General features: G+C 38.8%; 1 protein-coding gene across 1 annotated transcript; it reads right to left on the reverse strand.

The window, feature by feature from the left end:
• Positions 1-188: 188 nt before the first annotated feature.
• On the reverse strand, positions 189-24680 carry SLC6A4 (solute carrier family 6 member 4). The gene is made up of 14 exons (XM_076354440.1): positions 24408-24680; positions 16210-16817; positions 15336-15470; positions 14302-14521; positions 13729-13867; positions 13200-13334; positions 11220-11323; positions 10338-10465; positions 9860-9972; positions 8938-9069; positions 7707-7806; positions 7229-7329; positions 4852-5019; positions 189-4108 (listed from the first exon to the last, which is right to left on the reverse strand). Exons 2-14 carry the CDS (start codon positions 16670-16672, stop codon positions 4034-4036), a joined length of 2013 nt encoding a protein of 670 aa, XP_076210555.1. The 5' UTR covers positions 16673-16817; positions 24408-24680; the 3' UTR covers positions 189-4033.
• Between the last annotated feature and the right edge of the window lie 461 nt (positions 24681-25141).

The raw sequence follows: 25141 nt of genomic DNA on the forward strand, positions 1-25141 counted from the left end.
TTCTGTTGGAATAGAATGAAGGAGTATTTAGCAGTGGGCCAAGATTCAAACACTGAAGGAAATCCTCTGCTGTTTGTCAGAGGCCTTGTTGGTGTAGTAAACTGGACTAGATATTCTGCTTTTTCTTGGAATTGAGTCTTATCTTTGCTCTTCCCATAAGAGAGAGGCACAAGAGACGTCTACAGATGGATTATGAATATTAAATTTATTACAATAACAGTTTACAGTACAAGGCACATACTGATGACTTACAATCAGCTTGCAACACTTGTAACTAAACAGCCGCATAAATTAATACAGGTGCATCATGTACAAGTTGGAGGCAATACTTAGTTCTGTACAGCTAAAACCGTAGTTTAATTCTCTTTGCTTCAAAGGCAAACGTGGTCCTAATTTACCAGTTTCATAACTTCCTTTTCACTGTTCAGAATAGAGGGTAGGATATACCCGTGTGATAGAGAAGCGGAAGGTGAGCTGAAGAGAAGGAATTTGTTTGTTTGCCTCAGAACACTTAATTGCAGTGCAGCCCATTTGGTATCAATATAACTAGTTTTTGTACAAAACCAGTGTTTAATGTATGGCTAATTGATGAGCTATCTGATAAATATTGGTTACTCTGAATGTTTTCAGATGGATATGTAAAAGGAAGAAAAAAGAATCAATGATAAAAATAAATTAAATCAATTTCTCAATATTTCAACCACTCAGCTAAACAGAGATACTAAAAAATGAACTTATCACAAGAATATTTAGAAGACTTCAAACCGGTATGCCATGTAACCAAAAAAAAAAAAAGGGGAACTAAACTGCCTTGCAAGTTCAGCTTTTCTAGAATGAAAACATGGATGTATTTTATCTTTGTATTATTCAGGAAAAGAAAAGCCTTTTTAATCCACTTCTGGAGGGCTTCCTTGCCCCCTGTTCCCATAAAGACCTCGGACTGGATTACCCTGGTGAAAAGAGAGCAAAGATCTAACATAGAATCATATCACTAATGATCTGGACTGCCCATTTCTAAAAATATTTTTCCTGTGACTTTGCATGTCTACATTGCCTTTTGTATCTTCAAGTGATTTTAAAAACTTTCACCTCTCTCAGTACATCTGTACTCAGAGTGCATTATTCTCATTTTTCAACTGAGAAATTCAAGCTGAGAGACCCTGCCCTATTTTACACCGTGACTGTTGCAGGGCTTCTTGGCTGACTTTTAGTCCACTAGAAAACAGTGGCATTCCTTGCTTGGCATTCTGTGCTAAAAACGCTCGGAGAGGCAGTGTCTGTTGTATATTAGCGTCTTAAAAAATACAAATTAAAGAGGCATCTTTTGCCATTTCAAATGTTGTTATGAAAGAATAACATCAATAGTGTTGCACACTAAATAGCAGTGATTTCTGCAATTGCTACTCTGCAAATAATTCCATTAGAAATAATGTTCCCAGTTTCAGTTTGTTTGCAAGGGCTGAAAGAGAAACTTTGGCGTGGATGCAGATAAGGCTTATATTTAACTCAACTATTTCTGTCCCCGCCTTCATCCTTACTAATAAAAGGTAGCAGAACGTCTGTTTAAAGAGGCTTTTGCAAGTTGGGTATATGTAAATGACTAAAAATTGGAACTGTAAGTTTTGGGTCGGTCGGTTTGGTTTGGTTTAATGAGCCTAGCATGAAACAGTATCAAGTCTGGCAAGAATTTCCAGTTGTAAGATTTATCTATTTAAATACTTACCTATTTAGGAGGAAAACCACCTAGCGTTATTTGAACACCAGTCTGAAGAATGGAGAAGCTGGGTAGGGCTTTCTCCTTTATTTCCCACCCTTGATATTGGATACATAGGAGCACCTCATTCATCTTACATTAACATTTCATAAGTATTTTTTCAATTAATGAACTCAGATAATATTTTTTATTTTAAATCAGTAATTTTCTGACTGGTAACTTAATAACTAAATGGCTTTCCAATATTAAAAGCATTCCCAAACCGTTCCTCTTTTCCTCACAATGAAGCCAGTTTTGGAAGTAGTTTTCAAATATACTTGAGGGATAAGCTACAAAACTATTTCTTACGAGTAACTGTCCAGTAAGACAGACTTATTATGTTTTTCTGGTGGCAATGCAAGAATATACTCCCTTTTTAAAAACAGTTTAGGAGTCTTTTGTTTGTCGTTCCGAAAGAACAGCCATTGTCCCTTTAAGTCATTTCCTTATTGGAAACTGGGCTTGAGACCTAAAGTTAAGTGAACTCAAGTCAAGAGCTGAAGTGTAAGGAGCCTTCCTCCAGGAGGTGTCTGCACACCGAAGGAGAAAAACCTTGGCAGAAGATGAAAAAGTTTTCAAAAGGCAAACACACCATCACTGCTTTCCTCTAACATGGTAAGTTCTTCGTACCGATGTAAACTCTTCACTAGGTTTCTTAATGCCTGCTGCTATGAATGCATATATAACCTTGTTAATTTTAGCAGTACGTTACCTAAGTAGACTGACAGATACAAAAGAGACTTTTATCCTCTATTTTATTTTACTTTTGTTATAATCTATGTGGTAGAGTAAAAATAGAATGTAAGCTTTTACATAAATGACTACTACTTAGGTTTATCTAAACTTTCACGTAACTGCAGCAAAACCATCGTCCTCCAGCTGACTTGGCAATTGCAGTCAGTCTGAAGGGCAGTTACATTTGAAGAGCGTGTGTATGCATATAATATAAAGAGGTTAGTATGTGCACGGAAATGAATTTGTATATCAGTGCCTCAAAATTTAATATAAATAGTTCTGATGAGAATCAATCCTGCTGAACTCTACTCCTTGTTAAAAAAATTTCCCCTCCTTTTCTTCTTCAGGGTGAAAACCAAATGTGTTCACATTAGAATATGAGCTAATATGAGCTAATAAATCTTCAAAGTAGGTTTGTATAGTTTGTTAAACGTACTTCTGTCAGCCAGCCAAAAGGATTATTCTAAACTTTAGTTCTGTACTAGGAAAGAATAGAAAAAGCCACAGGCTCCAGCAAATGTTAGTGTGAAATTAAATTTAAAAGAAAAAAACAAAAAAACAGCAAAGCAGAGAAGCAGATCTTTAAGATTCCACTTTTTGGCACTGGAACTCAAAAAAATTCATGGTTGGTCTGTAGTCTCTTCGGGTGTAAGTGTTAGGGCTGTCAGACAATAATTTTGTGAACATCTAGCTTAGTTATGGAAACAGTATAGTAAGTACTAGCACCTTAGGTACTTGTCAAGTAACCCATGATGAGTTTTTTGTGGCTTGATTGGGTCTAAAGGAAAGTGAGGCCTACAACGTTACAAAAAATGCTGTTGTAGTATTTGTTATGCAAGAAACAATTAATAGAGACTGTTACCATCTACAAAATGCAGGAAATGAAAAGGAGGATAATGCTACCAAATGTGTGTGCTAACATATGCAGAGCTGTATATAGTGCTGCTCAGGATTGTTTCCTCTTCCTCTGTCTACTCCACTACCTAGGGATTGAAGAATTTACTAATTTTTTTTCCTAGCTTATAAAACCCTGTGTTACTTGAGTAATGTGTGGCTATCAGAAATATTTTTGTATTTTTCAATGTAGTTTAAGCAATTAGAACCTTAGAAGCGAATACGACATTGCCCAGTACGAACGATCACATTGAGGAAGATGCAGGAGTACTGCCACAGACTTGGGATTCTACACCTAATCCTACCCACCGATACTCGTCCTATAGTGGCTTATGTGATCACGCACACTTTCAAACAGCCCCAGTGCCCACGCATGGAGTAGTGGTATTCTCATGCACACAGACATCCTTGTGTTTCCAGAATGAATTAGTTCTCAGTCAGTTCGTTCAGTCTGGTAAGAAGTGCACAGTAGATTTCATTGAATTGCTTGGATAAATGTGCTGGAGGCATCCTGTTTCCAAATGCCCGTTGTCAGTGACAGAAAACTCCTCCATTTGTTGTCTCAGCTGGAAATGTAATTCTTTGGGGGAGAGAGTATGGGGAAAGTTACGTTTTATGCTCCCCCTCTCTCCCCCCAGAAAACAGGTTAGCTTATACTGCATTCATGCGGATGTCTCCAAAAGGAATTTCTGTAGCTGTTTCTGGAGTAATGCTTTTCAGAATACGCTGTTGGAAAGAAATCAATATTAGAAATCGATTCATTTTAGAGATAATATATAACATGACAGCCATTTGGAAAGAGATTTATAATAAAAATACGACTCTGGTTTGAGTTATACCTCTTGAACCACACAAGGATGTTTCAGGCTTCTGTTATCTGAGCTCTATGAAGACTTAAGGTGCTATAGAAGTACACAGCATTATTTTTTAATTATTTGTAAGACATAATTTGAATCAAAGTTTGACAGATATCGTATTAATGCTTTAGGACTTTGCAGTTTACTTGGATACTCTTTCTGAACTGGTATTTACGTGAACTTAGAAGAAACCCCAAAAACGTCATCACAGATTGCCACAGATTTATGGCAGAGAAATCTTATTAAGTGTGGGAGAGAAAAAGAACTTGTTCTTGCAGATATACCCAAGGGAACCAATATTTCACTGCCTCATTCGCATGATACTGTGTCTTGTGTGATTTCTAGGAAAAGCCTCCAGTTCACCAGAGCTTAAAAAAAAAATACTTGATTTAATATTTTATATGAATATGTCAGCGGGCTCAGTAAGACCTGGGGAGATTTGTGAATCACTTAGAATGGGCAGAAGACAATTAGCTGTCAGCTGGCTAGGAACAGAACAGCAGTGATTCTCAAGTCCCAGGGCATCAGACCCTAGAAAAATCTACACGTAATATTTCTAGGAATCAACTCCTTCCTAACAGCCAAATAGAATCAACAGAGCATCGTGGATACCTCCTTAAGTGTTCCTGGAGTGATGATCAACCGATAAACCATGTAGACTGGAATACAGATGATAGAAGAGGTTCCTATGCAATAACCCACTACTGTGGTCCAGTAGGGATAATTATAATCAAAAAGCCGTAGCTCAGGAGGATTGGACAGAAAGCTGCAAGTGACAAACTGAAAAAGAAAAGAGGAAAGTATGAATATGTGTACATACTTACTTTAGGGAACGCTGTGTCCCAGCATAGCATTGAACTAAAAAAAATGAGTAGGACTCAAGAAGGTTTAAACATGTCGACAGTGAAAAAAATCCTACATGACATTAGTATGGATTTAAAACAAAACAAAAAACCAAACCCACTTCTGGATATCCAGACTTTCCTTCAGGAAGTTTAAAACAGCTCAGGAGCTTTAGAGTAGAGCCCAATGAGTAGCTAACTGAAAGGAACTAGGTAAAAATTCTCATGTGGATTGCTTATTCCGTAAATACACGTGGTGTGCTTCTTGCTTACGAAGCATTGGAGAGAAAATTCAAGACCGTACTTGTACATTTAAAGGATAAAAAGATGGACAAAATCGGATTGATTGATTCCAGTGTGCAGAAATTCATCCAGTTACCCTTGTATTGAGCCCTATAACTTGATTCCAGCTAAAGCATCCCTTCCAGAAAGGCATCATCTTAATCTGAAGCCACCAGAAACGGGAAGTGTACAGTTTCAGTTTACTTGGATACTCTTTCTGAACTGGTATTTACGTGAACTTAGAAGAAACCCCAAAAACGTCATCACAGATTGCCACAGATTTATGGCAGAGAAATCTTACTAAGTGTGGGAGAGAAAAAGAACTTGTTCTTGCAGATATACCCAAGGGAACCAATATTTCACTGCCCCATTCGCATGATACTGTGTCTTGTGTGATTTCTAGGAAAAGCCTCCAGTTCACCAGAGCTTAATACTTAATACTTGTCCCATATTTAATTACGATCAGTGTCAGTTCTGCTTTGTCTGAATTTTAACTCACAGCCACTGTGTTGTTTTTTTATGCTGTTCTTTATTGGGTTGTAGACCCTTTTAATACTCTTTCAAATACTCTTAAAGTACTTACCTGTGGTAATCACATCAGCTTTCAGTTTTCTCTGTGATAAGCTACACAGATTCCATTTTTTTCACTGTTACTTGTTTTCTATAAGTTTTATCTTTTCTGTGATATTTTTCCATAGCATTTCGGTTCTTCAGTAGATTTACAAATGTTATTACTAGTTTGGATATAGTATTCTGGTGTCAGCTCGATTAATGCTGTTAGATCATTTTCCTGTGCATGTCCTTCATGACTGAAAAATTTCTTGTGAAACAACAAATACTTTTAGTTGAATATTACAGGAATAATATTTGTGACTATCCTTAGAAGGATCTCTGAGACTGTTTTTTCCAGAGTATCATCAGAAGATCAGGATTACCAGAAAAATTTCCATACAGGAAAAACATACTACCTTCTGGGCTTTCCTTAGTTTAGTTTAGTTTCCACAGGGAATACAAATAGCTCTGCCTGGTAACCACACCGCCAGAGCTGTGTTCCTCTCTGTTTATTTTACTGTTTTAGGATCACAAAGAGGACAGTAGTATAAAAGTTACTTGTGGTGTCACACTTATTTATAGCTATTTTTCCTTTCTTTTCCTAGGGGTAATAAAATGAAATCTGTTAATTGTGCATTGATCATTACAAGTGTTTTGAATTCATTCTGTAGGTCTTAAATCTACATTCTGTGCTTCATAAACCCCGTCTTGACCCGCTCTGCTCCCACTAAGGCTAGTAACAATAAAAGATAGCGTGAACTAATTTTGGATCAGGAAATGAACACTTTATGTTAAAATGTTATCAATAATACTGCCAAGTCAAACATTGGGACAGTATTTCCAATTCTGAATTAGAGATTTATAAAGGTTGCAATTAACTGCTGTAAATTTTAAGTGGAATATTCTAGAGTTGTCAGTCAGCGGTTGCTGAGACAGTGTATTCACTTATCTTGGTTCTCCTCCCCAGACAGTATGTTTCATCATCATCTTTTATTGCTTCATTTTGCTGAGGTAAATATAAAGCAATAAAACAAAGTAACTTTGCTCAGCAGAGGGAAGGAGGGGAGTTACTCAGAACCCAGTCTTATTTATCTAGCTCATCTACAAAAATCCTTAAAATAGTGATTTAGTAACAAGACCTTGCATCATTGTATTGGATTTTTCACTAATTGAGCCTTTTTGGTTTAACAAGAATTGTTACTGAAGAACTTCACAAGAAAATTCTGTAATTAAACTTTTAGAAGTCTAAGTAGCTGCATTGTTCAATGCTAATTTTCTTGTGCTGGAAAGAAAAAGCTATAAAGAAAACTCACCAGAAGGAACATGGGACTAATTGCTGCCCAGCAAACTCGCCAGTACCAGCCTGGGGTAAAGCCCAGCATTTCTTTCACATCATTGCAAAACTGGGTGATGCCTGTGGAGACAAGTGGGAGGAGAGTGGTGACAGCAGATAGAATTTTTTTGTAAGTAAATGTATACGCCATTTTGTATACACAGCAAATAAATTCAGAATCCATCATGCCAGACTGTTTTGTTCATATAACTTAATTATATTAAATCCTTAATTATTCTGAATTATAGCTCTTGTTACTTTGAGATGTCACTGTACTTCTGTCAGAGAACAATTATATAATTCTCACAGATTTGGTAATCGGTGAATTTGTAAAAAGTTTTGGTAAACTTTTTTCCCGAGACATCAGTGATCTTGTCTGCAAAAACAGAGGAAATGCTATGCTGCAGAAGCTCAGGAGTTTGGGATAGCGTTGTTTATCAACGTGGCAGTAAACGTACCATAGAACCAGGCCACAGCAATTGCTTCCAGAAACACAACTGTTAGGACAGCTGGACCAGTGGCATATTCTTCAAACAGCTTTACCACATACGCGCCTCCCTAGAAAGCAGATCATATTACCAGTGAACCAAAGATCCAGTGACGGAAATGCTGTAATACTGTTGTTTATTATTGCCTTCATCTGGACCAGAGCATTCACAGATGGGTAATTCAGTCAGTTCTGTTGCTTTGTGGCAGTTCCTGCCAGTGAAATCCTTGGGCGTGCTGCTGATCTGCTCTCTGGTGCCGTGCAGAAAAGCTAAAACTGAATCTGTGGCAGTTCTAGCTGGATTTTAATGAACAAAAGAGATTTGGTGGGGCTTGGTGGGATGGCTTTTTGCATGCCTTCTGTGATGGCTCAGGTTGGAGAAAGAAGGTGCCATAGTTACTGAGCAGGAAACAAATAGGGAGTTCCTTTGCTTTCTTTCCATTTGGGATCTAGAATCAGATGAAGGAGGAGAGCATTGTGTCTCGGAGAGGAACTAAGTCTCCTTTTACAGCAAATGCTTTAAATGAGAAGGAAGTTGCACGTAAGTGAGCAAGTGGAGTGAAACATGACAGAAAAGCCAAGTATTTTTTCCTTGTCCCTTATGATCGTTACACTCATTATTCAAAATGTTGCTTGTTGTGAAAATGAAATCCCGCAAGCCCCACAGGGACTGTTTGGTGTGACTGATCATGATTTCTGGCCTGATTTGATGAGGAAGATCCAGGAAATTCATTGCTAGAAATTTTTGGAGAACAGCAACGGTCAATTACAGCATTTTCTAGCAGATAATTTTTTGATCATTCTTTTTTTAATTCAAAATACATTTCGAACATTGGGAAAATTAAAATAACAATTCATATTATTTTTAAATGCGGAGCTTTTGAGAACAAATAAACCATGTACAAAATGTGGAAGGTTGCTTACTGATTCAGCAGTTGGAGCAACAGCTGCGTCATTTATGATGTGTAGCACATTAGAGTTTTGCTGAATTGCAATAGGATCATTTTGCAACACATATTTCCTAGTGAGAGATACTGTTCACATTCATTCCAAAGATAGATTTCTAATGCATAAAGAAAACAGGCTTTAATCTGATTTAATCTGATTTCTTGAAACTCTCTTCAAAAACTACTACCCTCTCCAAGATGTCATTTGCAGGAAGCTGCCAGTAAGGAAGGCTGAGGAACGGGTAAAATACTTACAAATGTCAGGGTTGCTAATGATGCCAAAAAGCAAATGATGGTCAGACCAAGGACAAACAATTCCCTGCGTTTGCTCCAGACATGCGGGAATTCATCCAGTACTCCAGTAATCACGCCCTCTAGTCCTGCAAACTGAAAAGCATGGAAAAATCACTGGAAGATAGAGGGCAGTTTCACCTGCTTTAAAGTATGTTTCAATGCATAAGGAGCTTTAAAGCATTGAACACTGGTGCTTTATTCTGCCTGTAGAGTTGGTGTGACTGTTCTTTAGACAGTCTTTCTTCAGAACTTTTAAACTTTTTAAGGTGGGGATTTAGTCTTCATGTATCTGTAGGAAGTGCCTACCATCTAGAGAAAGTACTATATTACAAGTAACAGGATGCCGGTAAGTGGTAGGTGGCTCAGTAGAACCAAGATTGTGAAATCAGCTGAGTTTAGCCTTCCTGCAAGGAGCTTATTCTCAATCTGTAAAAACAGGCTCACGTGGTAAGTTTTTAGAACATCTGCTTTTTGCAGTGCTGTTGAGAAGGCCACCTCCAGTTCCCACCTTTGAAATCCAATTAGTGTGAAAAAATTCCAGTATTTAATATTTGCTTTATAAGTTTATAAGTACAAGAGAGAAGGAGCCTGGAAGGCTGCATTCAACTGGGTGTTTATGAATCAAGTGTTTTGGTTGTGCTTCCAGGTCTGTTACTAACTGTCATGGTATAACTGACAAATGATTTAATTTTATTTAGGCCTATTTAGGTCAAAATTGGAGTAACAGTTGCTGTCTTACAGAAGGCACATGGAGATGCCAATCCTGCTTTAAACCCTTTAGTGACAGTGCAATATTTGTAGTTCTGTTTCTTCTGATGTTTGTGGGGGTAAGGCCATACACCAAATACCGAGAGGTCCGCTGTCTCGCGTACCGTCTACTCACCGTGCTGTCTAATCCCAGCGTGAGTAACATCAGGAAAAAGATGATGGCAAAGAAAGTGGAAGCAGGCATGTTTGCAATGGCCTCAGCATACGTAATGAAGAGGAGGCTGGGTCCTGATATTAGAACAGAGAATTAGGGATAATTGTTAGTGCACTACCGCTGTGAGGAGGACAGGCTGTTTCACTGTACCGTGTTGTCTTCCAGGGGAAAACTTCTCCCCCGCAGGCTATTTTGCAGTGTGCAGTTAACACCACGTCTGTGAAGCTTCATGCAATATGACTTCTATATGCTGTCTTTGTGGAATAATTTTTTAGCTGTACTGTATATTTATAACAGTGCCCTTATCATAAAGTAAGTCAGTATCCTGAATTACATACTAAATATTTTGCCTAATTTGGGCTGTTCTCAATGTAGATAATATACAAATACATTCTATCTTAGAAGCAGTTTGAGAGATGTGTACAAAAAGTTAGCCTACCAGTATCTTTGGCAACCTCTGATACATCTTCATTCCTCATCTCAGCCATGTATCCCAGCACAGTGAAAATGACGAATCCAGACACAAAACTAGTCACACAGTTCACGGTACTGGTAACCAGAGCATCTCTGCAACAGAAGACCTAACTCATATCAGGGAATTGGCATCTGCTAGAAAGGACAGTTAACTACCAGATGGAGTGAGTCGCTGATCTGGATAGATTCCTACAAAAACTAGGGTAGTACAATGAAAAGAACAAGCAGCAGATTTGAAAGAAAGGGGGGGGGGGGGAGAGGAAAACCACCAAAACCGCATGACTACTTTTTCTTCTTCAACTTCAAACAGATGCTGTAACGTTGGTCTGACACTGGATTGAATGCTGGATGTATACTGGGCTTTTTTAAAAAAAAAAATAGGAATTACTATACGAATAGTAAAGAATTCAGAATTTTATTTTACAAGTTATAAATAGAATTTTTTTAAGATAAGAAGGAAACAACTATAAATTGCCTTTCAGCTCAAGACTTGAAAGTAATTTCCTAACTGCTGAGATTAAATAATTACAACGTGATTGTTTGGCAGGGGTTTAGTCCATTTTGTTGTGGCAGGTTTCTACATGTTAGACTCCTTGCTGTAATTGGTAGAGATTATCTCTCTTCAGGGTAGGCACAACAGAGAAGAAATGTTTTAGATTGCAGGTTCTTTCAATAAGGACTTTTGTTCTGTTATGCTTCTGTCTGATTTGTATGTACACAGGTCTGACAATTCAGTGCCTTTCACCAGCACTGGTGAAAGTTATGTGAAACCAGTGTTTCTTTTTTGTAAATACCCACAGTTACTTTTTTTAACTCAATTTTACGTCTAGAATAAGGTAGAACTCACTGGTAGCAGTTGTTATGGAATTTGTTGTAGCTGGCATAAGCCAATAGGACCCCAAAACCTGGACCAAGGGAGAAAAAAATCTGAGCTGCTGCATCCACCCAAACCTGAAAAATATTGAAGATCAAGAAAAAAATGACATGAAACAGATCAAATGATTTTGGCATATTCAGAATATCACGTAGCCCTACAAAACCATGTTTCACTAGTCTGCCTATATTCTAGTCCTGGTCTAACAAACATTTTGTTAAGAGAGCATGTTGAAATATGAATATTTGTTGTAGATCTGTGAGAGTTGTAAATATCCACTATAATTACAGTGCCTATGCTGTGCTTATTGTATCTCTTTACACTATTATAAGTACTCACTGGCAGTTTCACTTCTGACAGCATCTTAGATTAATTCACGGTGAATTGCCTGTAATCAGTTTAACACAACTTTTGTTATGTATAGAGAGCGTTCTATCCATGATTTTGCAGTGGGCTCGGCCCACCTTCCTCCAAACTGTGTGCGCTATGGAATAGTCCTATGTTTGGCTGTGTGTCCTCCAGGCTCAGCAGTAGATGATCGCTGCTCAGATTTTTCCTAGACTTAATGGAAATACATGACAGTGTGGATGCAGTTCTAGTCCTTAGGACTCACTTCAGCTTTGTTGTAGCCATGACAGATGCAAGTGTGATGATCTTGTTATGAAAAGCCTGTTGTACTTGAAAAGTGGCCACAGCCTTAATGAGTAGTGTTCCTAAAGTACAATATCGGTTCTCTTTCTGAAGGTGAAAGTCCTCATTCATTTATCCTCTTTTGATTGAAACATGGAGTTCATTACAACTCATTTCTAATACTTTCTTCCATCGTGTGAGGCCATCCTGTATCATCCACAGACAGCTCTGTCATCGTCCAGCACACAGATTGCAATCTGCTGTCCTCACTTCAGATACATCCAATACAATATCAATGCCCTTTATTGCTTTTTCAGAAGATGTGGTCCCTTATTGGAGATGCTGCTTTATCAGAGACTGGTGTCTTTTCATTTCCTCTTCATTCAAAACTCTGTATCAGGCGAGCAGCAGCAGACTTGCAAACATTAGAATTTTTAATCTTTGTATTTGTAGTATTTATTGCTTTGGGGTTTTTCCATCACCCTCCTCACTAGACACTTTCATAGGCAGTGAAGTAAGTGCAGCCTTGAGCCTGATGGACTACTTGTCATCCACAGAGTTCAAAGCTGAATCAGATACTGGAATGCCTGGGGTTTGTTGGTTAGCTCAGTCTTGTCCTCATTCCTCCTTTCTTTTCAAATCTTGGTGGTGTATGCAGGCCTAACTGATTTATTCTCTCTCCACATGCACTTGCATGCATTACTGGCTCGTGTTTTAGTTGGTGGCTACAGAGAGTCTCCTTGGGCTTATCTGCCAAAGCTTGTCACAGGATAGAGATCTGAAGTTTCAACTCTAGTAACCTGCACTATTTAAATACGGGCAACTGTGGACACCGTTGGGCTGTGGAAAAGCCTTCCCAAGTGTGTAACGATCCCCTCACAGCCAAAAACACTGCAGCTAGACCAGTTGTTAGGGCTTAGTAAATACAGTTTGCTCAGTGTGACTGTCACAGGTAAAGGATTTTGTTGCAGTGTAGCAGCAATCATAGCTTCTCGCTCAATGTCAGGCTGCTCACCATTTTCCCGGCAAAAAATTGTTTGGTCACTTGCTTTCTTTCTAATCCTATCACTAATTCTATTCAACCACTGTATGGGAACTCTACTGTTAGTTCAAGCTAAACTGATGGTGGACTCTTAATCTTTAAAAAAATCTTTATGATTATGGAAAGAATAGCATGACTGTTTAAATGAGAGCATGAAGTCAGGCTTTTAAGTCCATGCTAAGACATCTGTTTAATCATGCTCTATGCTGAAAATAGACATTGAATTATATACACGCTGATAGACTAAAAGCAAATCTCTACCCTTTTATAACATTTTTTACCTCAGTGGCCAGGAGTTTCTGCCAGTCAGGTTTCAAGTAGTAGAGGACACCTCTCCAAGCCCCAGGCAAAGTTGCACCTCTCACTAGCAGGATAAAGAGTATGATGTAAGGGAATGTGGCAGTCACCCATACCACCTGTGAGGGAAAACAGTAAGAGAGCATTTGCCATGGGTAGAAAGTTAACAGGTGGTAAGAATGAGTTATTCTTATTATAGCTCTTAGCATTTATAACATCTTTCTGTGAACTTCTCAGAAGGTCTGTAAACAGGCAGTTTGCACAGCTATACCCACGCTTTCTCTTGGCAGGGTTGTTCTTGTCCAGAGAACACTGGCGTAACTTACTGTTGTTATATATTACTTGGATAACTTGCAGTCACTTTACAGTAAGTGCTTCCCAAATACATGAGCCTATAATTCCTGTCATGAAGACAATCTGAGATAATTCTCTGTCAAGTTAATTAATTGGCTCATTTAGAACTGCTGCTAGACTGTACTGTACCAAGTTGATTTGTCTTGCTTTTGCATTCACCTTGCCAGATGTTTTGACCCCTTTCCAGATGCTGAAGTATACAATGGTGAAGATTAACAATAAACAGAGGGTCAATTGCCAGCTAATGCCCCCCAGGTCATCCAGCCCATTGGACCTGTGCACCTGTAGAACTTGGCGGCTGAAAGAGGAAAGAAAAACACAGTATAGATATTTTTTTAACAAATGCTTATGTTAAGTATGCTTTGAACAGTCCCATACTGTGGTCTGAGCACTACAAGTAGTCCTGAGTCTTTGATAAGTAGCCTTCAGAGTCATGTTATTTTGGTGTTTGGTTTTTTTTTTTTTTTTAATTAAAAGCTTGATATTAATGGTACACCAGTGATGATAAATGCTAAGTGATGACAGCTGACAATGGTTGGGAACCTCTGATCTAAAATGTAGAGTACGTTCCCATACACCCTAAGCTTACGTGCGCCTACAAGTATTTAGTTCTTGGAATAGTTCTGAAAAGGGTACCATTAATAAAACAGCCCTGCTCCCCCTCCAAAGAAAAGCTTGCTACATGTTCCACCGTTCTCTCTAATATTACTGTCCTCACTTACATGCACTTACGTATAAAATTCTTCCGCGGGAGAGATGGAGTGCAGGGACCAGCTGACATTGTCCTTGCTGAAGTAGTTAGTGCAGTTGCCTGTGTTCCAAGCATTTGTGCAGCTAGTCCATGGCAGCTCCGCCGTGAAGGAGGATACGAGGTAGTAAAAGGCCCAAGCCATAATGGTGTTGTAGTAGGAAGCTACGTAAAGATCTATTATACAGATGGCAAAGCCAATTCCTAGTAAGGCAGGAAATAATTACATGAAGTGAGTGTAAGTTTTAGGCCAAAAAAAAAGGAAGGAATTGGTTATTACATCAACTGCAATTACTAACTGTCTAAGGCAGTTCTGCAGGAGGTACACATACCCTCTTCAAATGTTTACAACACTGGAATTTCTTGTGGCTTCGGAAACACTCAGGCTCCGATTCCAAAAAAGCATCCTTAATCAAGACAGTACATGTTTATATAGGTTTTTTTCACCTGTTCCTAAATTCCGGGAATTTAGAAATAGGCATCTTGCACTCTCAGTAAATAAAAAAAAAGACAAGACCAGAGCTATAACACTGGGAGCAAGAGTAAACGAGCATATGGAACAGGTCCTTCTACTCTAAAAGACTCTCTGGTAGGATAGCAATTGACAGACTAGTCTGAAGGTGGGGAATCATTTCTTTGGAATATCTTTGTAATAGAAATAGTACATCTTTACTCTTTCCTGGTTTTAATTTTGCCTTGGATTCACTTACTTTATTAATTACATTTTTTGTTTACTTTTTTGACATTTTCAGGCTTGGGTCAGGGAAAGTGGACTGGCCTCTATCTAATCAATTTGAGAGTTGCACGTCATACATGTATATGAGAGTACACACACACCTCTGCAGATGTACACAGAGTTTTATGAAAGCTTTCTTTGTAAAGCCAAAATCTTGTGTAGAACAAGACTTGCTTTGTTTTATGAGCTTTTCAGATTTTTTTTTTCAGAAATTTCACCTTTATAGGAAAATCTTCCAGTTATTCAGGAAGTTCCTAGTAATTTTCCATTTCCCTCTTTTACCTTTGAATATAGGACATATTTTTCTCCAAATTGAAATACACCCATTCCTGTGGTACTGTCCTAGTGCTAGTTCCATATAGAAGAGAGGAATCCCTCCAAAGATGGCCATAATTGTGTAAGGAATGAGGAATGCTCCTGCAAGAAAGAAAGCAGATGTTTATAACTCTTCATAGGACTTCTCTTCCAACAGTACCAGCACTCCATAAACAACAGTTCCTTTTATCCCACGGGGAAAACGCATAGCCCCTCCCTAGCCAGTGTCCCACACTGAATTACCATGGGCTTGTAAGAGTAAGTACTCAGCAGTGTGAGTAAGAAGCAACACTCAGGCCAAACTACTCACATTTCTGTAACAAGTGTGCATAGGATTCACCAAGACTGTACTGCCTACAATGGATACAACTGTGAGATGGGGTACAGATAAAATAATTAATTTCTTCAGTAAAATGCCTGTTACACCAGGGAGACAAAAGTCCTTTCCAAGATCTCCTTGATCAGATGTATATTTTGGCTGAAATGTCAGTGAGTCCAAGACCTAGCATTCCCGATGAGTGTTTTGACATGTTGGTTTATCTGATTTTAAATACTCCTTGGGACAGGGATTGAGGCTCTTCTCTTGGAAGGTGGTTCTGCACCTAACCGGGTCTCAGCTTCTAGTTGGACTGATTTTTTAGATCTTGCTAAATAATTTTTCTTCCATCTTAATCTGTCTAGTTATCCTATCCCAGTATTCAGGTTTTCCAGTCTGCTTGAAAAGTAAGTAATTTCCCCTTGGTCATTTGTTATATATGATATTAAAATAAGCCACTAAATCATCCATTTAAAAGCAAGGAAGTTCAGCATTAAGGAACAGCATACAGAACTAGTCACTGACCTCCTCCGTTTTGATAGCATATATAAGGAAATCTCCACACATTTCCCAGATCCACTGCATATCCAATGACAGAGAGTAGAAAGTCAATTTTTTTACTCCAGGTCTCTCTGTCTTCTAGCTCCTTCAGCTGCTGCTGGCCTTCTGCTCCGCAGGTGGTAGAAGTGGTGGTTGTAGTGGTGGTTGTGGCTGCTGGGGCAGTGCACTGGGCATCTTCCATCTCTCCCATTCCATTACAGGGAACAGAACTCTGAACCCCTGAATAACCGTTTGAGATCTGAGCTGCCTCCCCTTTATCTCCCTGGCTGGGATGGACTTTATTGCCATCCTCCACTAGCCGCAGGGCAGATTTAGGGTTCCTGACCAGAAGTCCGTTCCCTTTGCAATCTTCTCCTTCGTTACAGTCTGAGACATCTTTCTTGGAAGTTAGCGGTGCAGTCTCATTGCTTGTTGCCTTTTTTTCCATTTTTTCCGAGATGTGTTCTGATCACTTGCAGACGGACAGCAGCAGCGAGTCCCCTTGTGGCTTGTCTTCCCACGCTTCTATTCCCAGCACTTTTAGAATTCCTCTTCCATATTTAAATCCATCAGATTGAAGGCACAAACACCATCTAAGAAATGAAAAATAGTTAAAAATCCATTACAGGGCTTACTGATGCTGGTAGCTTTCAAGTTACAACTGACACATTCTGTGATTAAAATACTTTTGGAAGTAACTAAGCATCACAGCATGCAATTTTGTACAGAGAAAGGAGGGAAGCAATCATCCTCTTCTACAGCAGAAGTCGGTGTACCTGGCTTATAACCTCTCAGGCAGATTTGCTGGACTTTGTGCATTGTTGGACAACTCACAGGCAGTCACAGTCCTGCTGTCTTCTGGTACCACGTTCTCCCTCTGAACAGTGGTTTCACACCCAGGGAGGTTGTGGGACTCCCAGTTTGCAAAAATGAGGGCAGAGTTTAGTGTGGCTTGTATTTTCATTTTCATAAGTTCATCCTGTGACTTCTACTGGCAATTTCTAGATTCACCCAGTATGAAGGGAAAATAAATAATTAAACAAATATGAGATAACAATGGATATACAAATTACATTTCATGACCACCTTTCTTCAGAAATCCCACAGTGTCTGCTATGTTTAGCAGCAGACCTAGAAGGCTTAAACAAAAGTTTAGAAAAAGTATTTAAATCTCAGTGGTTTTGTATCAGGTAACTTTTGAGGCTCAGTCAACGCTAATAACAAGGTAAAAAAGATCAGGAAACTTCAATTTGATTGTTTTGAGTAAGAACTAACATATTGGTCTAAAGGGCAAAACTTGTCCCCAGTTTTATTTAGCTCCTTGGGGAAATAAAGGCATATCATTCTCTTTGGATCTGCTAACACTGTGGTTCCAGACCCGGGAAGGGTAGTGGGCACTACTCCTGTTCTACTGTCCACCGCCAGCAAAAAAACAGGCACTGGGAGAATCCCTGGCTTTACCTGCCCTCTTCATACATGCTAGAAGCGTAATCCAGGGGAAATAAACCATCCTGAAATAAAGAAAAAGTATAAAACAATTAACTTTTCCTTCAGAACAAAAAAAACAGAAAATGAACTGTGATTCAGTGGGTCATGTTTTGTTTTCTGCTCATTTGTTCAGGTAATGTAAATGCCCAGCTGCCTTTACTCAACAAAATCTTGAAATAGGAGCTGATCTTCTGTGCTGTAAATTCCCTGGGGTAGTAACCTTGCTGTATAGCTAGCAAAGTGTTACACAATCTACACAATGCCACCACAGATTTAAGTTATTATAATTACATCTAATTTTTCCTTTTCAAAGCATTTTACCACAGTAAATATCAATGTCACATCCTAGCAGAAGAACAAGCATTATTTCACTTTTAATTGTTGGAAAAACTAAAGCAGAGAGGGGATATTATTTGCTCATTGCCAGAGCTATTAAAACTCAAGTTTTTCCCAGCTTTCAGCCTTGTGCAAAGACTGTTAAACCTCTCCCTAAACATTTATCAGTGCAAGCAGAAAGAGAAGGAAAGTTACCGAGAGCTGCAGACAGGAGGATGTTCTCAAGATAAAAGTCTCTTGAAGGTGTTGTTTGTAACTTTCAGAAATCTCTATTTCTTCAAGCTCACATTCTGTCTTTACCCAGGTGTTCTTTTCATCATACAGCAAGCAGTGCATCATTAATGCTGAATTCTTATAAGAGCAGTACTTCGCTACCATTAGTTAATCATCCACAAAGGCTGAAACATCTTCAGAGTTCCAGAGAAAAATACTATGGCAAAGAACAGGAGTTCTTTTTTACCTGCGAGACTATAAAACCTGAATGTCTTTGGAGTCCGAAACCTTCCAAATGTCCCAAAAGAGCTTGTGTAGATGAAAACAGCCCTACCACCACTGGTGGCAACATAAAAATCCTAGGAAAGGCCACAGCCAATCCTCCTCTTGTATAAAGCATGTTAAATATAAGGTAGGAATATGGAAAAGTAACCTGAGCCCTTCTGGACTTTACACCTCTTACTCATAAATGGGAAAGCAGTAAAGGATGTTGATTTAACTCCATTATCTCATGAGACTGAATTTTCCATACCCGAGGCTTAAACTCTTAGTGTATTTGTAAAACACTTTATTTCTGCATGTAGATACTTCTTGGCACTTTCTTTACGGAGGAGAGGTCGTTGAAAGTATTGTTGATTTCCCGGATCTGTGACAATCAGGATAGTTGTCTTATCCAGATCTAAGCCCCTCCTGGTCTTCTGCAGACCACAGGAAAGACATATCACATTATTTGAAATATTTTTGCAGAATTTTCAGTGGTTTGAGCCTCAAATATGCAAAATTATGTGTGAACTTTCAGGGGCTTCAGCTGGAATTTGAACTATTCCTTTCTGAAAGAGAATTACAGCTTGTCAGCTACCCTGGGAAATCTGGAGTGACGGACTCTACAGCTATGCAGTGGTGTTCACAGCGGCATAGTTGGCACATGAAAACAGAACAGTTACAGAATCGGAAGATTTCATTACACTGTAAAAAGCTGTGGGAGAATGTACTTTTTCCCCCCTCTTGTTACAATTCAAGAAAAAAAATATCTGAAGGAATTGTAACCACTACGAACAGTGTAAACAGCTGCAGAACTAGAGCTCTCGGGGTTGAGAAGTATGCTAGGACCACTAGGGAAGATACCCAGGGGAAAATTACGGTAATAGTGAAGGATTTTGCCCACCTCAGCCTCCACTTCATCTCTGCGCACCGATCGCTCAGTAGTTACAGGTGCTAGAATGACGACAGTGAATGATATAAGAAACGGCAGTTTATTACCTATTTTCAATCTGAGCTGTTGCAAAGGTTGCTTTTACATAAATACACATTGGCTTCTTATCGCCAACATAATTAGCTACAGAAGAAGAAGGAAAAAAAAAAGAAAAAGAAAGATAGCTGTGCCTTCGTTTCGTTTTCATCTGTGTTTTGTAGACGTAACTTTGCTTCTTTGAGAGGCCCTAAGCATCTGCGCCTTTTCTCTCTCTGGTAGGTCTGAACAGAAATTATTCTGAAGGGCAGTTTTTATCTATCTCCATAATGCTGTCTTGTCCAGGAGCACGTGAAAGGTGCCATGCTGCCAGCCCTGTAAATTGCACTCCCCCTTTATGCAAAGAGTGACTAAAGAGGAGTGACCCTCAGCTCTGCTCCGGAGAAGCACCCTGTAACAAGCAGCGTGTGCTCTACAACTATTCCCTGCATTGCTTGTTTGTTGAAAACACTAGGATGGATAATTGAAGACATGTGTTTCCACGAGCTTGGCTGAAGCCACCAACAGAGTTCACATAAGCCAAATATTAATTAAATTATAATTTTTGGTTACTCCCACACAGAGCTAAACTTGAACCAGCACTGTAGATGTAAAAGCCCTGTATGTCCCTTGATGCACAAAACCAACTCCTTTGCCTCTATCAAAGCAGTCCTCAAGGAGCATCCCTGGCCTGGGGTCCGGTTCCTTCCCGAGCAGGGAGCTGCACAACCGATGCGTCATCGCCTTGCTCATTTCTTGAGGCATGCAGTGACCTCTCGTGGCAGAGTGGCAATCCCTTTCCTTTAACGCTCTGCCTTGCAGTAAACCAAATCCTTCCAGCACTTTAAAACAAAATGATTTTCCTGTTCTCTGTATTTTTTTTAAAGGAGAAAATTGACTTTTAATGTGTCTAGGAGATTAAAACAATTAGGTTGAGGTGCAGCAAATACCAGATGCTTCAAGGGACGCAAATCTTAATGCACCTGGAGAATACTTGATTTGAGGCAAGGCAACACTGACCTGAATTCCTCAGCACGAGGGTTGTGCTGAGCCCCACTGTGTTGCGCACAGCCCCACTGTGCGTGGCTACAGAAGTCATTACTCATCTCCAAACGATGAAATACATTTTAACTTGCACAGTTGCAAAATCTGTATATTTGCATATATTTCACTTCATACAAATTATATTCTTTTTTCATATGCTAATTTTATAAACCAACGCCTGCTGGAGTACCAGCCACTCACGGGGTTACAGCTGCATTCCTGTAGCAAAACTCACATTACCACTGTCACACTGCTCCTCCATCTGCCTTACTTCTGTCCATTTACATGCTAGCACTTGCAAAGAATTAAAGTACTTGGAACTCTAAGACAAAACGTTAGCCTACAGTGTTGGCAAACAGAATGAAACATTAAGATGATTTCTGTTAACTTGACCTAAATCTCACTTTTATCACAAAATATTTAAGATTGTTAAAATTATGTAGCTGCTTGACTGAATATTACACCTTGCAATAAAGATGCAGTTCACACAGGCAGTCCAGGGAAATAACTCTTGTCTAGAAAATCAAGCAGGAAGTTTGTTTGACGAGATAGAAATCATGTATCCCACGCAGGAAAAGGCTGTGGTGTTTATCGCAGGTACTGTTCTCACCTCTGAGCCACAATATCAACCATGACCCTCCGACAGGCACGTACCTCGGTGTTTCCAGGTACTGGACTCTGATAAATATAGCAGCAAACATCTCTGGCCTTCACTCTCCTCACTGAGTCCTAGTCTGTCTTTTTACACGGGAGGGGAGGTACGTGACCTGGATGGCAGTGAGAACCTCGTAAAGATTATTCCTTTTGACAGGCTTTTGTGGGCTAGTGCGTTCCTGTTTTGCTGCACATGTGGTGTGAAGGACTATAAAAGCTTCATATTTTTCCTCTGATTTTGCACAGGCCAGGAGTAACCCTTTAATCAAAGTTATTACGGGATAGCTCAGATGCTCCCATACTGTGAGGAGTTGTTAGAAAATAAAAATTTCAGCCAATTAAATCTTGAAACTAGGTTGCACTAAGTTATGATGAATTTTACCTGCTGTTTGTCATACGAGTCATATTTAGAGTTCATAACGCAAAAAATAATGCCTTTTGCTTTTGACTGTGTTCACATATACTGATTTCATTAAGAAAATAGTACCTAGAATATCCTTTTCTATTAGCTTGTTTCCATTAGGTGAGCTGATAGCAAGTGTGACAGATTGTATTTCAGATTTCAAAAACTGATACCCATAAATACATAGTAAGAAGATACCGAGTCCCAGCTTTGGTAGGGCTGCTGTGGTTACCACAGAATCAGAGGTATTAGGTGCAAAGCAGATATAAGCTGATATCTAGACCACCCCTCAACAACTGAAAATTGATTTCTTCAGGATTTTTTTTTAGCTGTGCTTCTCTAGTCTAGTTTAAGAGAATCAAAACTGACTTTTGATAAAGAGTGATCAAAGTGGGTCCAGTGAATTATTTCCATACGTAGCAGGTCTGATCCCAGTGCCAGTGATTTTAAATGTAACTGGATTGGGTACTTCTGCACATCACTGTAATATGTGAGTATTTTATAAGAAACTTGCAGTATATAGATGACAAAATGGATCCTGTGTATGAATATTTGCAGTTCTCCAAGGGCTTGCTCACATTCTTACTAAAACAGAGTAGAACTGTACTCAACAAGTAGTCCCACCGAGACAATGGCCCTTCTGGAGAATAAAAGGCTACTTACCAAAGCAAAAATGGCATAAGTAGTGAGCTCTCTCCAGTTAACTCGTGTATTCCCAGATAAGGCTAAATATAAGTAAGATGTGAAAATAGTGCTTCTGAAAGCAATAGTATTGGGGGAATATAAACCTGTACTGTGAGTTTTACGTCATAATCTGGTCCATGTTTCAGTCTGAAATTAAAAAGTCAGCAGGAAAGAGACATTTTACCTTTAAAAATTTGTTGAGAAGACAGACACTATATTGTAGTGGGAATGCTGCCAAACTGATGACAGTCATTTAAAGAACGGCGTGGGGGTGTGTGTGGAGAAAATGCATTTTATGGCTCGGGAGTGCCCACATGTAGTGCAAGGAAACAGATAAGCTTAGAGAGAATGATATTCCTTTTGTATTCTTCCTCAAATTATTTATATAAACTTGAAGGAAGAGTCATAACACAGCAAATATCACCAAATAAATAGAGCCCTGTTCCTTAATATAACTCTGCACAGGCAAATTAATGGGCACAGTGTGTCAAGTAAAAGACCTGTTTGCAGACTCAAGTCAAAGACTGGCTGCATGTACAGGCCAGCATGCATATCCTTCTGTTTGTAATGTTTTTACCTAGAGACAGTAAAGAAACATTCACCATTGTTTCCAGATGATGTTTCTTTGAAGGAGACTTGTTAATGGCTATCTCCAAATTACAGCCCCTTTATTCGGGCTCCAACACTTATCCCATAGACGGGCTTCATTATGTTGTGTAAGTTCTGTGAGATACAGATTGCCAGATCAACAGAGCTGCAAATATACAGTTTTGGAAAAGAGTTAACACATTAGCATCAGAAAGGACACCAGGACACAGAACGAACATTTCTTTAGGCTCTTAATACTGTTCCTAATGAAAACTTGACAGTTTATATTTCCATGGAGGAAAGCAGGAAAGAGCTTAAATACACTGCACAATTCCATGTGTGGGAATAATTTAGGGGTTTTATTAAATTCCAGTTTTGGGGCAGTTGTTCTTGATTTATATAACCATTTGAAATTCATCACACCCTGTCCTATTAGAAAATGGACCCACAACAGTCATTTGCTATATGCCAAGTTTACAAAGTACTCTCCAAGAAAATTATGGTCAATTCCTTCATCAAAAGCACCAGAAGATGAAGCCCAAGTGTATGAGACCTCCCCTGGTAAAATGCCTGACAGCTAACAACCCACATTAAAAAAATTCCACGTTTCCAAGAATCCAAATCCATTAAATGCATGATCCTTTTCTCCCCAGGCTTTCTTAACACATCAAAATATGTTTTCCATGACTATTTATATATTCAGTTGCATTGCATGTCTCACTTAAACTTCCGTATTACTTAGCAAACTAACCCAGCAAGCCAGCTGGTTCCAGCAGTAAACATGATTGACCATAAATTTATATATGACATACTCTTCAGATTTATTACTTACAATAAATCTGTCCCATTGACTTAGATAATTTACTGTGCTGGAACAGTTTACCATTTAAAATATAACTTAATACGGTTAATAAAGCTTACTTTACCCTTTTAAAATAAGTAACAGTTTGCATTGATTTTTTTTTCCTTCAGATTCTGCTTCTTTCCTTTATTTTTTCCTTATAGTTTAATGCTTTCTTGTAAATTTTAAGTAAACTTTACGTTCATAATGCAATTATATGGACTGCCAAAATTGTAATTTCAGATTGTCATAACATGTTCTGCTACAGGCAATTGACTCCCAGCATTCATAACTGCTGGACAAGTGCCTGAACGAGACGGAGTAAAGCATACAACATCAGAAAAGCAAGAAAAAGCATAAAAAGTTTAAAAAAATCAAAGCAAACTTTCACCAAAAATCAATATATCTTTTTTCCCCCCAGAAGCTTTGTTAGATGTACATTTTCCCAATGTTTTAGAAATTACTCTAAGACCTTAAAAGTTAATTTAAAATGAAACAAAATATAGTATACATATTTTAGACTGTCATTAGTATTTCAGATTTTATAACCAAAGTTGAAAGAGGCAATGAGGAGTGAAAGTTAACAAACCTCCAGTACCTGCTTGCTTCAGAAGGTAGGCTCTGAAGACAGCCGTCTAGGAGTCTCTCTGAATTTCATAGAGTACTTTAGATAGCAGTGTGTTAAAAACAAAATTATAAAGTACCTGTCTTTCGGATGGGTTTGAAGCGTTTTCCTTGGAGTTATCCAAGCTCGAGTAACCTTCACCCACATTTACTTCAGAGTCTCGGGAACTCAGCCTGTGGGCAACTCAGCATCTTGGTGAGGTTTTTGTACACCAATCCCCCTCACATGGTCTGATTTCCAGATAATCTGCTGCCAAAGAGCTCTTTAAGAATTTTTGCGTCACTTTAGTCAAATAAACTTTATGTTTCACCAGGGCTGCAGCTCAGTTTTCCTCCTAGAGGTGGGTGGCTACATTTGTCTGTTCTGATCAGTTCAAAAGAGCAGGATCCAATGAAGGCAGAGTGAGAAGGAGGGAAGCTTTTCTGGTAAGGGACAGTTTTGCTGGCCGTTATTACAGCTATAAATAAACAGGATGAAGATGATGATAATGATGATGGAGACAACAAATGAGACGGAAGTTTTGAGGGAGTCGGTAAATTACAAGTTTGCAGGTGGGTCTGTAGATTACAGAAAGATAGGAAGGACTGGGATATTATTGCAATAAAAGGGCTTGGAAAGAATAATTTCTGTTGCTGAACACTTGCATTATTTTAATAAAGAAATAAGATTTAGTTTTGTTTTAAAGCGTTAAGCACAAATTCTTTAAAAAGCGGTTTGCTGCTTCAGTAAGCTCAACAAGTAATTTCCTTTCTTGCTATTACTCCTCAAAATATCTCACTCAACCTCTGACACATGCTTTTTTCTCCAGCGTCT

Source organism: Aptenodytes patagonicus, chromosome 17 (assembly GCF_965638725.1).
Source record: "Aptenodytes patagonicus chromosome 17, bAptPat1.pri.cur, whole genome shotgun sequence".
Classification (NCBI taxonomy): Eukaryota; Metazoa; Chordata; class Aves; order Sphenisciformes; family Spheniscidae; genus Aptenodytes; species Aptenodytes patagonicus.